This window comes from Protopterus annectens, chromosome 5.part1, assembly GCF_019279795.1.
Source record: "Protopterus annectens isolate FY-2018-M chromosome 5.part1, PAN1.0, whole genome shotgun sequence".
Taxonomy (NCBI): domain Eukaryota; kingdom Metazoa; phylum Chordata; order Ceratodontiformes; family Protopteridae; genus Protopterus; species Protopterus annectens.
In genome coordinates this window covers 633,595,575-633,612,953 of record NC_056736.1, presented here as the reverse complement: position 1 = coordinate 633,612,953, position 17,379 = coordinate 633,595,575, and the positions used below count along the sequence as shown (strand labels likewise).

General features: G+C 38.8%; 1 protein-coding gene across 3 annotated transcripts in view; it reads right to left on the bottom strand.

Annotated features, from left to right (window-relative positions):
- Window positions 1–17,379, bottom strand: part of KATNAL1 (katanin catalytic subunit A1 like 1) — a 928,864-nt gene that overhangs the window by 624,179 nt on the left and 287,306 nt on the right. For all 3 annotated transcript variants that reach the window (XM_044073252.1, XM_044073251.1, XM_044073253.1), the window contains one exon: window positions 13,653–13,807. In XM_044073252.1, coding sequence (XP_043929187.1) covers window positions 13,653–13,807 — 155 coding nt within the window. The remainder of the gene's footprint in view (window positions 1–13,652; window positions 13,808–17,379) is intronic.

Here is a 17,379-nt window from a genome sequence, read left to right as displayed (position 1 = left end):
GTCAATTCCCTCCCTATTTTTAACTATTACACTAGCTAGTTTAAAAACACAATACTTTAACACATTACAATAGGATTAATATTTTATATTTAATAAAAATGTAAATTTTCAATCTTAAAACAATGAAATAAAATAAAACATGCAATAAACATATTAATTGAATAAGAAGGACTTCTACAAAAGTTCAAGTTGATGGTAGACACCTCTACAAAAATTGATGGTGCAACACAAAATAAAAGTACACAACACTGAACATCTATGCAAACAAGAAGAACTCTCTTACTACCGTGTTAAACTCTTCAACTTAAATATACAGCTCAATGAAACGTTTTCATTAATACCTGGGGCTCTATAAGACTGTAACTTCAATTGCCATAGTAACTCCTGTCGCTCCACCAGTAACTGGTAAGGGCCACCTTTTATGTCTGGGGAAATCTGATCAAGTACTCTAAACAAAAAAGAATGGGTAGGATTTTCATTAACATGCCTCGACAAAGCATTTTCCAATTTCTTCTTCTTAATATGGTAAATGTGTTCATATATCCTATCTTTGAACTTCCTGTCAGTCTTGCCTACATAAAATGCAGGACAAGACTGACAGGAAGTCAAATACACAACTGATTAAGACAGACAGTTGTATCCCCCCCTTAATTTATAGTTATTACGGTATTACCACTAATTGTAACTGAAGCTCCAGTAGCTATGTACCTACAAAAATTAGAAGCCTCACATTTAAATGTCCCTTCTATTCTATGTGACCAAACTTTCACTGTTTCCATTACAGAAGAGGTAGAAATTTGAAGACATAAAACAAGTGGAACAATCAGGATGGATCTCTTGCTTTTTTGGTAAGCAGAAGTTCACATGTTATTATTACTGCAAAAGTGACTCTGCTTTAAGAAAGATATGAGGTTCCTCGGAGCATAAGCACCCCTTAACCCCAATGTAAAGATGTCATAAGTGGACTTAAGATTTCAATATAAAACTGTGAAAATGGGCACAAGTAAGAATTAAGCAGGTTCTCAATTTATTTATTGACATTTGATCACCAGGAAAGTTTGACTGTTTAGATGCCTATTTTCAGTGGAGTCTTGGGGAGAAAAAAATCCAAAGTATTGCAACAGCTGGAAAGGCTGCAGAAATACCTCACTAAAAGAATCACAAGCCTAAAACAGATGCCTTATGCTGACCGTCTAAAAAAACTCCAGCTATACTCTGTGGCATATCCTCTACTCAGAGGTAATCTCTGCTTAACGTACAAGGCCATGTCAAACCCTGAGCTGTTGGACATGCTCCACTTAAAGAAATCCCAATCCCTCAGAGCCACACGTTCCAGGGATCCAAACATTGTCATCACAATGAACAAAACATGCTGGAGGGATAGGTTCCTGACCCAGAGACTCCCCATACTCTGGAATAGATTGCCCATACATGTCAAGCAGAGCACCTCCTTGGCCCTCTTCAAAAGGAACCTTGACGATTGGATGGGAGATAGGAAATTCACCCCGGGGATCACGTCAGTCACTCTGCTGGACAGGGGTCCAGGAAAGTAAATATTGTGGGAAGAAATATCCAGGGAATTGTTATGGCTAGGCTTGTATAGGCCCTAGGGCCGATAGTCTTGTACAAACCTATGAACCTATAAGACATTTCAAGAACAATAACTTTACAATCTTCAAAATAATAAAATAAAAACACAAAAAATATGTAGTTTAAACACATACTGAATTAAATATAATGTGAAATGTTTAACAAAATATATAACTTAAATGACAATGATTTAATATTTAGAGAAATTTTAGCCAGTTTAGAAAAATTAAAGGTAACTTGTTATAAAACCAACATGAACTGCAATATGAAGTAGGAGAAAAAAAACAGGATATGGCATATTTAGACATAGTCAGAGGAGAGAAATTGATTCAAGTAAGAACGTAAGTGAAAAAAGGGGTGTAAGGAGGTGCAATGTATGAATAGGCACGTGTTCATATTTAAGGATATAGTTTATCCTGGGGTTGGGCAAGAACAGAGTCAGATTTTGGCTAGGAAGTCTTTCAAAATGGGCTTGAGGGTGTTGACCTGATAGATATGACCAGTGAAGACATAATTGTGCATAATGGTATTTAGAGCTGGACAAGCAGATGGATGCTAGACAATTTTTATTGCTGGTGAGAAACTGTGTATATGTTAGTTGATGGAGTAGTTCTAACCAATTTAGGCTTTTTATTGCTATACAGTGGATCATTCTGGAAGGGGTATTTGCTGCAAATTTAGTCACTTTGTTATAGCATTGTTTGTGTTTTTTCTTCTTTTGTAATGTCTGGAGTTTATTAAGGATAGGATGACCATAAAGCAGTGAAGGAAGGTGGTAAGTACTGGCAAGTGTTGTTTTAGTTGAGTTGGGCAGAAAGTTTTTGGTTCAGTAAACCATCCCTACATTTTGGTGATTTTTTAAATGCATTTCTGTATGCACAGATCAAATCACCCCTGGTAATTTGCTATAAGAAGTGACTTCAGTGGTTGTATTATTAACAGAGAGGATTTTTATTATGAGAGAGTGATTTGGAGAAAATAGAAATAGTGTGGTTTTTTTTAGGGTTAAGCACGAGTTGTGAGTTACAAAGCCATGTTTCAACAGCTGTTAAAGCTTCCTGAGTAATTTTCTGGAGAACTGCCAGGCTGTCTGATGTGCATATGAGTGTGGAGTCATCTGCACATTGTATTAGGGAGGCCTGTTCTGTGGATATGTGAAAGTGTTGGTGACAATGTTAAAGAGGAGGGGACTAAGGATAGAGCCTTATGGTACACCAGTGGTGACTGGGAAGTATGGTGACAGGGTGAGTGCCATTTTACTGACTGATATCTATTGGGCAAGTAGCTGTTATTTATTTATTTATTTTATTTACTGGCATGTGTTAACCAGGAAAGTCCACTGGGCCAAGCATAGCCCATTTTCAGTGGAGGCCTGGGGAGAAAAGCTCCATAAAGAAAATACAAATAAAGTATCTAATACAATAGCAAATCTAAATATAAAACAAAAGCAGAATACAGTATAAGGCAAGAGGAGAAAAGCTCCTCAGGAATTACGAGGAGTATCTAGTACAATACAAGTCACACATTCAAAAAGTACACTCTAATAGTAGAAAACAATATAAATGGAGTGTCTCATACAGCTGAATTCTTAGATTTCAGAAGAGTTAAGTCAACCCAGTTAGAACTATGCAGCAAGTATAATCCTTGGTTTTGCTGGTCAGAGGTCAACTAGGTCTAAGTTATGGCAGGAGGAGGCAAAGAGCAGTTACAGATCCATTTAGAATGGAGATATGCCCACACAGCTGATTTGAATGAGGAAGTGCATTGAGTTGTGCAAATGTTTATAGGAAGAGGATTCCATATTTTAGCTATCACCCATGAATAAAGATGCTGACCAGCAGGTAGATTAGGTTTATGAATTTGGAGAAGAAGTTGATTTTCTGATCTAAGGGGCCTACTAGGGTTATAATGGGAAAATAGTGACTGTAGAGCAGGACAATCCTGAGGTTTGGTGATGAGTTTGTATGCAACAGCAAGGTGAAGTAATGTAGGATGATGGGGGAACTCGAGCCAATTTAGCATCTTTAGAGGAATACAGTGGTGGGTGGACTGGAGATTGGATATAGCAAATTTTGCTATCTTGTTATAGCAAGTTACTAGTTTGTTTTTAGTGAGGATTGTAGGTTGGTTAGTATAGCTGCACCATTTAGGAGGGAGGGAAGTAGGTAAATTGAAGCTAGCACGTTTTTAGTAGAAAGGGAGAAGAAATGCATATTCCTATAGAGCAGTCCTAGTTTTCTGCGGGTCTTGCTGATGTTGTTATGTACATGTAGGTCAAATTTTAGGTCTTCATCAATTATGATTCCTAGCAGTTTGGTATGGGCAACCAGCTCAATATTTGTGCTGTTTAGAGAAAGAATGTGGAACTGAGATTTATTAATGAGTGCTTTTCTTTGGGGTGAAAATAATGAGCTTAGTTTTGTTTGGATTTAAAGAGAGGTGGTTATTGTGGAGCAAAGTCTCTATGGAAGTAAAAGCAGTTTGGGTTATTTGCTGCAGTTCAGTTGGATTGTCAGGACAGCAGATAACTGTTGAGTCATCTGCATATTGAACTAATGACCCTTGGTGAATTGAAAGATGGAAGTTGTTAATAAAAATATTAAATAGTAGAGGGCCTAATACAGAACCTTGGAGAACGCCGGTCAGGTTATGAATGCATGGGGATACAGAGTTTTGACATTTTACAGCTTGCACTCTATCAGTAAGATAGCTCTTAAACCAGCTAAGAGAAGGAGTGGTTAGACCTATGTTACAGAGTTGAGAAAGAAGGAGTGTGTGAGAGATAGTGTGAAAGGTTTTTGATAGAGCTAAGAATAAAGTAGAAACAATGTCTCTTGAGTTATGGGCTTTGTTAACTATGCCCAAGAAGGATATTAAAGCAGTAGAAGTACTATGGCCTGGTCTGAAACCATGCTAAGTTGGAGAAAGGATTTGGTTCTTGAGAAGGAACTGCAAAAGTTGCATGTGTACACATTTTCTAAGAGTTTAGAGATTGGTGATAGTATAGCTATAGGGTGAAAGTTTGTTATATCGGTTGGTGTCCCTCTTTTATGGAGAGGTAGTATGATTGCTTTTTTCCACAGGCAGGGGACATAGGATTCTTGGATAGATCTGTTTATAAGAATACTAATGGGATAAGCAATTGCATCAGCAACAATTTTTAGAAATTCAGCCGGTATGCCGTCAGCAGCGTTTGAGCAGGCCTTCAGTTTCATGAGAAGTTTTTTGATAGCTGCAGTAGGGACAGTAGAGAGCCTGAATTCTGGCAAGGAAGAGGGTTTGGATAGGTTAGAATAAGTGGATGATGGGGTGTGATTACATGAAGTAGTATGGCTAGATTTATTTGAAGAAGAGAGAGGGGTGACTGGGGCTGTATGTTCACAGAGAGCAGAGTATTATTTAGGAGGCTATTAGTTAGGAGTGCTTGGGAAAAAGTGGTTGTAATTTTGGCTATAGTATCAGTGAAGTTAGAATTAAAGATACTTGCTATGTGATCTGAAGTTTTGTCAGGATATGGGCAAGGATTAGTTTTTGTACCTGGGTGTAGGACAGTACTAATAGAAGACCAGAATAGTTTTGGGTTATTTTTGAGAGTCTTTTGCAGGTTGAAGTAATGCTCTCCCTTGTGTTTAGCTACATGTTTTTTGATAGATTGTGGAGTTGTTTGTACTTTAATAAGTCGGTGTTATTCTTATGCTTATGCCAAAGCTTCCAAGTGCTATCCCTAGACATCATAATTTCTTCTGTGGCACTAGTTAGCCAAGGGGCATGATTAGATCTTATTCTTTTGGTTCGAACAGGTGCCAGGCTATCTATAATTTCTAGGAAAGTTGAGTTAAAGGAGAGTAATGCATCATCCAGGGGGAGGAATTTAAGATTATTCCAGTTTAAACTTTTGAGGATATTGTTAAAAGTGACTGGGTCAAATTTAGATAGATTCCTGACTTGTTTGAAGTCATGTTGTTTTATGAGAGAAGGGATGACTCTGATTATGTAGGCTGGGAGGTGATGACTTAAAGAGTTTGAGAGGGTACCAGCTGAATGGATGTTTGAAGGGTGAGAGACTAGTATCCAGTCTAGAATAGTTCCTTCATTAGTTTTGTTATTGAATCTGGTGGGGATGGTAATAAGCTGAGTATAGTGAAACAGATTAATACTGGTGGATGCGGTTTTTGAGGAAATAGTGGCCCAATTAATATTTACATCACCTAGGATTATAGCTTCATTTTATATGGTATGAGAGGCCCAGGCTAATATTTCTTCTAGAATTACGATATTATTGCCAGGGAGTATGTAAAGTACTATAATACATAGATTTTGGAGTTATTAATGTGTAGGAAGGAAACTAGAATCTCAGTATGTAAAAATTGTGGAATTTGGCCAGGGAAAGATGAAAAGTGAAACGCATTTGGGTAAAGAAGGGCAACGCCACATCCTTTTTTATTAATTATGTCTGTTCTAAGTACATTATAATTTGGTGGGAGACATTCTGAGTCATTAATATGTGGTTTTAACCATGTTTCAGTAATAGCAAGGATGTTTGTTTTATTTTGTGCTAGCCAGGCATGCAGGTCTGTGGTTTTATTGCAAATGCTTTGTAGGTTGATGGTAGTTATGTGAAGTGATTTCTGACAATTGAGGGGTTTACTGGGATCATGGAATTTAATGCAGAAGGACCAGGGTTTGGATGGATGTCACCACACAGGATTAATGATAAGAGTATGTGAGACAGTCTATGGGTGATGCCAGATTTTTGAGAAATGATGGTGTGTAGAACATAGGAGTAGTTTAAGGTTTGGATAGTATAGTTTGTGGTAAGGATAAAACATTTAGAGCAGTGTAGAAGTGTCATACAGTATAAACTGGGATGAAAATTTGAGAAGTGACTAGTAGGGGTGTGCATGGAGCTAGTTTCAGAATTAGGTTTAGTGGGTATTGAAGTGGTGTTGAGTGTTGTGAATTGTATAAGGATTACTAGTACTATTATGGAGTACAAGTAGAATAGTATATTAGGAATGGTGGGAGCCATGTTAGATGATGGAGAAAGAATGTGAAGGTGGGAGTACAAGGCAGGAAGAGACAAGAGATGTGATGTCAGCTGGGGGTGGACCTAGTGGATATAAATCTAAGGAGAGCAGGGGTGGGTGGGAATGGGGGTAGGGTATAGGAGTGAAGAGAGGCCGAGCGGGGCAAACACGGAACAGGAAAAGTCCAACTAAAAACAAAAACAATCAGAAACACTGATGTAGTGCAAGTATGTGCAAGAGCAGGGAACAAGGAAAGACACAATCAATATTAGTACTGGCAAAATCAATTCAAAATCTTTTGTACCAAAAAGAAGGATGGGAATTAGATAAACCTAGTGAGGACATTTGAAGTAGAAGTTTGCTGTGACAAACTGTGTCAAAGGCTTAAGACAAAACTAGAAATAAGGAGGAAACTAGTTTGCCATTATCTCTAGCTTTACTGACAGTATCTATAAAGATTAGAAGTGCAGTGATAGTATTAAGGGTGGAACATAAACCGTACTGTGTGGAGGATAGGAGTTTTGCCTGCAAAGGACAGTTTAGCAATTGTTTCTGAATACATTTTCAAGTATTTTGGAGAAGGGTAATAAGACTGCTATAGGTCTAAAGTTACTAATGGATAAGAATTTCCACCTTTGTGCAGAAAGATAATGTATGATTTTTTTTCCAAACTGAGAGAGAGGCAGAATGTGGGATTCCTAAACTGGCCTACTTATAAGCATTGAGACAGCTAGGCAATGCTGTCAGCTGCTGTTTTAAAGTACTCGTTTGGATGGTCATCAGCTGAAATAGAGCATGGTTTGAGTTTATTTAAGAGTAGTTTTATATGCAATGCTGGCACAGGTTTGAAGGTGAATGTGTATGTGGTGACGTGGCTGTTGGACAGGGTTGGGATTAGATGTTGGGAAATATTGTCTATGAAACAACAGTTGAATTATATTGCAGTTTTGATTTGTGAGTTATTGGGAGAAGGGTTTGGGATGAATTTTTGCTTACTCTACTAAGTGCAGTGGGCCCTTCAAAGTAAGATCTCTGCATTTTTGTGTATGATACTGTGATCGAAAAGGGAAAAGCACTTGGCATCATATGAGCTTCATTGTTTGTCACCTTACTCTGTTAAATGTGCCTTAAAGTGACTAGCAATAGACAATAAAGTACTGTAGATAAATTACTGCAGGTACAGGAAAGTCATGGTTGAAATGGATTCATAGAAAATCACAGATCCATGTAAACTCAAACTGCAAATCACATGAAAAAAATATGACAACTAAAAAAGTTGACTATAACAGTGCACTAAAAAAGAAGATTGCTTGCATAGAGGCAAATCTATCTTATGTTCACCTAGCCCCAGTCATCAGAATATTATCTTACTTTACATTACTGCCTAATTAAAAGTCAAGACAGACAATACTTGTATTTAATGATATATAAATTATATATGGAGAAGACTGTATAATCAAAGTGTTCCCTTCATATCAAGTATGACATGAGTTACAAAGCCATGTTTCAACAGCTGTTAAAGCTTCCTGAGTAATTTTCTGGAGAACTGCCAGGCTGTCTGATGTGCATATGAGTGTGGAGTCATCTGCACATTGTATTAGGGAGGCCTGTTCTGTGGATATGTGAAAGTGTTGGTGACAATGTTAAAGAGGAGGGGACTAAGGATAGAGCCTTATGGTACACCAGTGGTGACTGGGAAGTATGGTGACAGGGTGAGTGCCATTTTACTGACTGATATCTATTGGGCAAGTAGCTGTTATTTATTTATTTATTTTATTTACTGGCATGTGTTAACCAGGAAAGTCCACTGGGCCAAGCATAGCCCATTTTCAGTGGAGGCCTGGGGAGAAAAGCTCCATAAAGAAAATACAAATAAAGTATCTAATACAATAGCAAATCTAAATATAAAACAAAAGCAGAATACAGTATAAGGCAAGAGGAGAAAAGCTCCTCAGGAATTACGAGGAGTATCTAGTACAATACAAGTCACACATTCAAAAAGTACACTCTAATAGTAGAAAACAATATAAATGGAGTGTCTCATACAGCTGAATTCTTAGATTTCAGAAGAGTTAAGTCAACCCAGTTAGAACTATGCAGCAAGTATAATCCTTGGTTTTGCTGGTCAGAGGTCAACTAGGTCTAAGTTATGGCAGGAGGAGGCAAAGAGCAGTTACAGATCCATTTAGAATGGAGATATGCCCACACAGCTGATTTGAATGAGGAAGTGCATTGAGTTGTGCAAATGTTTATAGGAAGAGGATTCCATATTTTAGCTATCACCCATGAATAAAGATGCTGACCAGCAGGTAGATTAGGTTTATGAATTTGGAGAAGAAGTTGATTTTCTGATCTAAGGGGCCTACTAGGGTTATAATGGGAAAATAGTGACTGTAGAGCAGGACAATCCTGAGGTTTGGTGATGAGTTTGTATGCAACAGCAAGGTGAAGTAATGTAGGATGATGGGGGAACTCGAGCCAATTTAGCATCTTTAGAGGAATACAGTGGTGGGTGGACTGGAGATTGGATATAGCAAATTTTGCTATCTTGTTATAGCAAGTTACTAGTTTGTTTTTAGTGAGGATTGTAGGTTGGTTAGTATAGCTGCACCATTTAGGAGGGAGGGAAGTAGGTAAATTGAAGCTAGCACGTTTTTAGTAGAAAGGGAGAAGAAATGCATATTCCTATAGAGCAGTCCTAGTTTTCTGCGGGTCTTGCTGATGTTGTTATGTACATGTAGGTCAAATTTTAGGTCTTCATCAATTATGATTCCTAGCAGTTTGGTATGGGCAACCAGCTCAATATTTGTGCTGTTTAGAGAAAGAATGTGGAACTGAGATTTATTAATGAGTGCTTTTCTTTGGGGTGAAAATAATGAGCTTAGTTTTGTTTGGATTTAAAGAGAGGTGGTTATTGTGGAGCCAAGTCTCTATGGAAGTAAAAGCAGTTTGGGTTATTTGCTGCAGTTCAGTTGGATTGTCAGGACAGCAGATAACTGTTGAGTCATCTGCATATTGAACTAATGACCCTTGGTGAATTGAAAGATGGAAGTTGTTAATAAAAATATTAAATAGTAGGGGGCCTAATACAGAACCTTGGAGAACGCCGGTCAGGTTATGAATGCATGGGGATACAGAGTTTTGACATTTTACAGCTTGCACTCTATCAGTAAGATAGCTCTTAAACCAGCTAAGAGAAGGAGTGGTTAGACCTATGTTACAGAGTTGAGAAAGAAGGAGTGTGTGAGAGATAGTGTGAAAGGTTTTTGATAGAGCTAAGAATAAAGTAGAAACAATGTCTCTTGAGTTATGGGCTTTGTTAACTATGCCCAAGAAGGATATTAAAGCAGTAGAAGTACTATGGCCTGGTCTGAAACCATGCTAAGTTGGAGAAAGGATTTGGTTCTTGAGAAGGAACTGCAAAAGTTGCATGTGTACACATTTTCTAAGAGTTTAGAGATTGGTGATAGTATAGCTATAGGGTGAAAGTTTGTTATATCGGTTGGTGTCCCTCTTTTATGGAGAGGTAGTATGATTGCTTTTTCCACAGGCAGGGGACATAGGATTCTTGGATAGATCTGTTTATAAGAATACTAATGGGATAAGCAATTGCATCAGCAACAATTTTTAGAAATTCAGCCGGTATGCCGTCAGCAGCGTTTGAGCAGGCCTTCAGTTTCATGAGAAGTTTTTTGATAGCTGCAGTAGGGACAGTAGAGAGCCTGAATTCTGGCAAGGAAGAGGGTTTGGATAGGTTAGAATAAGTGGATGATGGGGTGTGATTACATGAAGTAGTATGGCTAGATTTATTTGAAGAAGAGAGGGGTGACTGGGGCTGTATGTTCACAGAGAGCAGAGTATTATTTAGGAGGCTATTAGTTAGGAGTGCTTGGGAAAAAGTGGTTGTAATTTTGGCTATAGTATCAGTGAAGTTAGAATTAAAGATACTTGCTATGTGATCTGAAGTTTTGTCAGGATATGGGCAAGGATTAGTTTTGTACCTGGGTGTAGGACAGTACTAATAGAAGACCAGAATAGTTTTGGGTTATTTTTGAGAGTCTTTTGCAGGTTGAAGTAATGCTCTCCCTTGTGTTTAGCTACATGTTTTTTGATAGATTGTGGAGTTGTTTGTACTTTAATAAGTCGGTGTTATTCTTATGCTTATGCCAAAGCTTCCAAGTGCTATCCCTAGACATCATAATTTCTTCTGTGGCACTAGTTAGCCAAGGGGCATGATTAGATCTTATTCTTTTGGTTCGAACAGGTGCCAGGCTATCTATAATTTCTAGGAAAGTTGAGTTAAAGGAGAGTAATGCATCATCCAGGGGGAGGAATTTAAGATTATTCCAGTTTAAACTTTTGAGGATATTGTTAAAAGTGACTGGGTCAAATTTAGATAGATTCCTGACTTGTTTGAAGTCATGTTGTTTTATGAGAGAAGGGATGACTCTGATTATGTAGGCTGGGAGGTGATGACTTAAAGAGTTTGAGAGGGTACCAGCTGAATGGATGTTTGAAGGGTGAGAGACTAGTATCCAGTCTAGAATAGTTCCTTCATTAGTTTTGTTATTGAATCTGGTGGGGATGGTAATAAGCTGAGTATAGTGAAACAGATTAATACTGGTGGATGCGGTTTTTGAGGAAATAGTGGCCCAATTAATATTTACATCACCTAGGATTATAGCTTCATTTTATATGGTATGAGAGGCCCAGGCTAATATTTCTTCTAGAATTACGATATTATTGCCAGGGAGTATGTAAAGTACTATAATACATAGATTTTGGAGTTATTAATGTGTAGGGAGGAAACTAGAATCTCAGTATGTTAAAATTGTGGAATTTGGCCAGGGAAAGATGAAAAGTGAAACGCATTTGGGTAAAGAAGGGCAGCATACATCCTTTTATTAATTATGTCTGTTCTAAGTACATTATAATTTGGTGGGAGACATTCTGAGTCATTAATATGTGGTTTTAACCATGTTTCAGTAATAGCAAGGATGTTTGTTTTATTTTGTGCTAGCCAGGCATGCAGGTCTGTGGTTTTATTGCAAATGCTTTGTAGGTTGATGGTAGTTATGTGAAGTGATTTCTGACAATTGAGGGGTTTACTGGGATCATGGAATTTAATGCAGAAGGACCAGGGTTTGGATGGATGTCACCACACAGGATTAATGATAAGAGTATGTGAGACAGTCTATGGGTGATGCCATATTTTTGAGAAATGATGGTGTGTAGAACATAGGAGTAGTTTAAGGTTTGGATAGTATAGTTTGTGGTAAGGATAAAAAATTTAGAGCAGTGTAGAAGTGTCATACAGTATAAACTGGGATGAAAATTTGAGAAGTGACTAGTAGGGGTGTGCATGGAGCTAGTTTCAGAATTAGGTTTAGTGGGTATTGAAGTGGTGTTGAGTGTTGTGAATTGTATAAGGATTACTAGTACTATTATGGAGTACAAGTAGAATAGTATATTAGGAATGGTGGGAGCCATGTTAGATGATGGAGAAAGAATGTGAAGGTGGGAGTACAAGGCAGGAAGAGACAAGAGATGTGATGTCAGCTGGGGGTGGACCTAGTGGATATAAATCTAAGGAGAGCAGGGGTGGGTGGGAATGGGGGTAGGGTATAGGAGTGAAGAGAGGCCGGGGCAAACACGGAACAGGAAAAGTCCAACTAAAAACAAAAACAATCAGAAACACTGATGTAGTGCAAGTATGTGCAAGAGCAGGGAACAAGGAAAGACACAATCAATATTAGTACTGGCAAAATCAATTCAAAATCTTTTGTACCAAAAAGAAGGATGGGAATTAGATAAACCTAGTGAGGACATTTGAAGTAGAAGTTTGCTGTGACAAACTGTGTCAAAGGCTTAAGACAAAACTAGAAATAAGGAGGAAACTAGTTTGCCATTATCTCTAGCTTTACTGACAGTATCTATAAAGATTAGAAGTGCAGTGATAGTATTAAGGGTGGAACATAAACCGTACTGTGTGGAGGATAGGAGTTTGCCTGCAAAGGACAGTTTAGCAATTGTTTCTGAATACATTTTCAAGTATTTTGGAGAAGGGTAATAAGACTGCTATAGGTCTAAAGTTACTAATGGATAAGAATTTCCACCTTTGTGCAGAAAGATAATGTATGATTTTTTCCAAACTGAGAGAGAGGCAGATTGTGGGATTCCTAAACTGGCCTACTTATAAGCATTGAGACAGCTAGGCAATGCTGTCAGCTGCTGTTTTAAAGTACTCGTTTGGATGGTCATCAGCTGAAATAGAGCATGGTTTGAGTTTATTTAAGAGTAGTTTTATATGCAATGCTGGCACAGGTTTGAAGGTGAATGTGTATGTGGTGGCGTGGCTGTTGGACAGGGTTGGGATTAGATGTTGGGAAATATTGTCTATGAAACAACAGTTGAATTATATTGCAGTTTTGATTTGTGAGTTATTGGGAGAAGGGTTTGGGATGAATTTTTGCTTACTCTACTAAGTGCAGTGGGCCCTTCAAAGTAAGATCTCTGCATTTTGTGTATGATACTGTGATCGAAAAGGGAAAAGCACTTGGCATCATATGAGCTTCATTGTTTGTCACCTTACTCTGTTAAATGTGCCTTAAAGTGACTAGCAATAGACAATAAAGTACTGTAGATAAATTACTGCAGGTACAGGAAAGTCATGGTTGAAATGGATTCATAGAAAATCACAGATCCATGTAAACTCAAACTGCAAATCACATGAAAAAAATATGACAACTAAAAAAGTTGACTATAACAGTGCACTAAAAAAGAAGATTGCTTGCATAGAGGCAAATCTATCTTATGTTCACCTAGCCCCAGTCATCAGAATATTATCTTACTTTTACATTACTGCCTAATTAAAAGTCAAGACAGACAATACTTGTATTTAATGATATATAAATTATATATGGAGAAGACTGTATAATCAAAGTGTTCCCTTCATATCAAGTATGACATGATTTTAGTAGCCATGAGAACTAAATCTTCAATTGCTTTTTTGATAAATTAGTAAATAACTACTACCTGTGTTCTGCTGGAGGAGGTGGCCAGATATCAGGGTCTTTCAATTCTTCTTGCCGTGGTGCTGAGAAAGCTATAGGTCTATCAATCTTGAAGCTTTCCAAGGTTCTAACAATAGTCTTCACTAGTTCGTACTCCTTTATTAACTCCTGCTGAACCTTCAAATTCAAATTAAACACAATTTTGACATTTCAGTCCAAGTAATCAAATTGATGCATTCAGTCTACAGCAATATGCAATGTATAATGATTTGATTTGACTAACTATCCAAACCAAAAACACACGTAACTTTTTGTTAGGCTAATCTGTCCATCATAGCTGTTCAACCAAACCCAGAACCTGTCTCCTCAGAAACTTATTTCTCAATATGAGTTCATCAAAGTGATCTTCTATTAGTATTTTGAGTTATGTTTCACATTTACCTAGCTAAAGTTCAAAATGGATCTGTACTTGAGTGTTTTCCAGTAAGCACTGTATGAGACAAATAAACATGCCTATAATAAAATCAATTAATCCACTGAACTAAATAAATCATAGCACTGCAAGACAGTACATCCGAAACAAGCAAAGCCATATAGTAAAACTGCAATTATAATGATTATTAAAATGAAGAAGCAGCTTGAAAAGATACATTTCTAAGGACCCTTTGAAACCACATAGTTTAAGGGACTTCCTAAGCCACAGAGCCATAGAATCCAAAAGTAAGGAGCTTGAAAGGCAAAAGAACAAAAGAATGATAAACAGAGGACTAACATACATACACTTACACACATGTGTACTTACATACATGTATATATATTATTTTGTGGCTGATTCCCAGATGACCAAATCCAAATAGTCAAAAGCCAATTTCATTGAAAAACCTTGTAATCAAAGTCTCACTAACCGAAACATCATAAAGTAAATAAATTACTCAAGGAAAATATATAGATGCACAATAGGGAAAAAATACCATGCACGAGGAATCATTGCCAGCAGGCAAACAGAAAACACATCAGCAATTGTTATGTGTAGGTAGCACTAATCACTCATGCATTTCTACATATTCTACTTAGCTATTACAGAAAGTACAGCTGTGTAAATAAACTCACCATACCATAACAGTAAATGTTAGAATAAATCGCTATTAACATTAACCTAAGCTATATGGGTTATATCCTCCCCAGGATATGACAATCGGCCAGCATCCAAAACTTAAAAGCACCTTCCATACCTCCTAACAGCTGAACAGCTCAAGGACAGCATTTAAAGTCAGTGGTTATAACATCAAGCCTTCACAGCTTTCTTGCTTCAGAGCAAGGGAGGCATAAAAGTTGCGCAAGCCTCTGGTAGCATGAGTCCTGACTTTGCCTGGAAGTGTCTTGTTATGATGAGAATAACAAAAAAGCAATAGTATGAAATTAGAAGTTATGTACCTACCATAACGTTCCATGTTAGTTGTCTTCTCTAGCCTTCTTTCTTGCTGGATGGGTTCGGAGCCGATCCTCAGCTCTGACTCGGCACTTGCTTAGCTTGAGAACTCCTTTTACCAGCTCGAGGCAACCCTATATCCCATGATGCAAGGCGGGACTACCTCAGATCTCGTTTGGTAGTTAAAATACCCTGCTAAAAGACTAACCTAGTGGAACTAGGAAAAAAACAAGTTCTAAAACAATAGAATCTTCTATTGAAGACTCAGGAGAGAACAACGTGAGAAGAGAAACCCTTCAAGATCTGTCCAGGCCAGGGGGAAGGAGGGAGGGACGCAAGAAAGAAGGCGAGAGAAGACAACTAACATGGAACGTTATGGTAGGTACATAACTTCTAAATGTTAAGTTGTCAATCTCGCCTTCATTCTTGCTGGATGGGACCGCGTCCTAGCACCTGTATCCCGGGTGGCTCAATGGAACAGACTCTTGAGAACTGTGGAACCAAAACTGGCTCTGTCCCTGGAGGCCAAATCTAATTTGTAATGAGAGACAAAGGTATGAGGAGTGGCCCAAGTAGCTGCTGCACAAATGGTATCAATGGGTAGCCTATCCTGAAAAGCTGTAGAAGTGGATAGACTCCTGGTTGAGTGTGCCTTCGGTTTAGAGGGTAGTTGCTTGCCTCTGAGCGAATACACATAAGAAATGGTGGAAGATAACCATCTGGATAAGGTCACTTTTGATACTGGGAGACCTTTCCTGTTTTCTGCATAGGAGACAAATAATTGGTCTGATTTCCTGAATTGTTTAGTTCTATGCAAATAATACCTGAGCTGACGATGGACATCCAAAAAATGAAGCTTTTGTTCAGCTCTGTCAGAATAGTTTGGGAAAAAAACTGGTAGATTGATGGATTGATTAATATTAGTTTGAGAAACAACTTTGGGGAGAAAGGATGGATTTGTTCTCAAGGATACCCTGTCCTTGTGAAAAACCAAGTAAGGGGTACGGATGCAGAGAGCTTGAATCTCGGATACCCTTCTTGCTGAAGTGACAGCCAGTAAGAATATAGTTTTCCAGGTCAATAACTTCAAGGAGCATGAAGCAGACAGTTCGAAGGGTGGTAAAATCAAAGATGCTAACATTAAATTCAGATCCCATTGTGGAGGAGGATGTTTTATTGGCGGCTTCAGGAGAAAAACTCCTCTCAGAAAGGCTTTGCATAGTCTGTGTGACATAATGTTTTGATCTTGCAAGCCAACATGATATTTGGAAATAGCCGCCAGTTGAACTTTAACTGTTGATGAAGAAGATCCTGACTGAAAAACTTCAGCTAGAAAATCTAAAACAGAATGCACAGGTGCAGTAAAGGGATCAATGTGCCTGGAGTTTGCCCAAAGGGAAAAACGTCACCACTTGCTAGCATAAATCGTTCTGGTGGACGACTTCAAAGAAGCTATTAAGAGATCAGAGATCATAGGAAGCCTGGCTAGGGAAGGAAGTGGAGCAATCAAGCAGTGAGGTTGAGAGAACGAATGGCCCGGTGCTGTTGACCCGATTGGTGGATCAAAAGATCCGGAACTGGGTCCAGATGCCAAGGCTGCACCAGGAGGTGACGATGCAGAGTTGGAAACCAAATTTGCAGAGGCCAGTAAGGGGCAATGAGAATCAACTTGGCCCTCAAAACGGTAGCTTTCTGAATGACTTGTGGAATCAAGGGGAAGGGAGGAAAAGCATACAGAAGTCCCCGGGGCCAATCCTGGGTTAGAGAGTCTCTCAGGGGTTGGCCTGGTAGGGGAAAAAGGGTGAAGAAGTCGGGGCATTTGTTGTTTTGGGGTGTAGCAAAAAGATCGCAACAAGGGGTGCCCCACTTCAGAAATATCTGGTCCACTATAGATTGATTGAGAGACCACACGTGAGGCATGAGAATGGCTCTGCTCAGCCTGTCCGCCAAAAGGTTGGACCTGCCGGGGATGTGCGTTGCTATCAGAAACCGATGAGAGGAGATTGCCCATTGCCAAAGTCTGAGAGCTTCTCGACACAACGGATAGGACTTGGTCCCGCCCTGCTTGTTGATATACCAGACCACAGACATGTTGTCCGTTTGCACTGCAATAGTCCCCGCGGGAAGAAAGTCGTTGAGGGCTTGCAACGTTAAAAGCACCGCTCTCATCTCCAGGACATTTATGTGCAGATGGTATTCTACGGGTTGCCACGTCCCGTGGACCATCCTGCCCTGATAATGCCCCCCCCACCCGATCAGAGAGGCATCCGTAGTGACTGTGGCAACCGGAGGAGGGGGAACAAATGGTCGGCCCTGATGC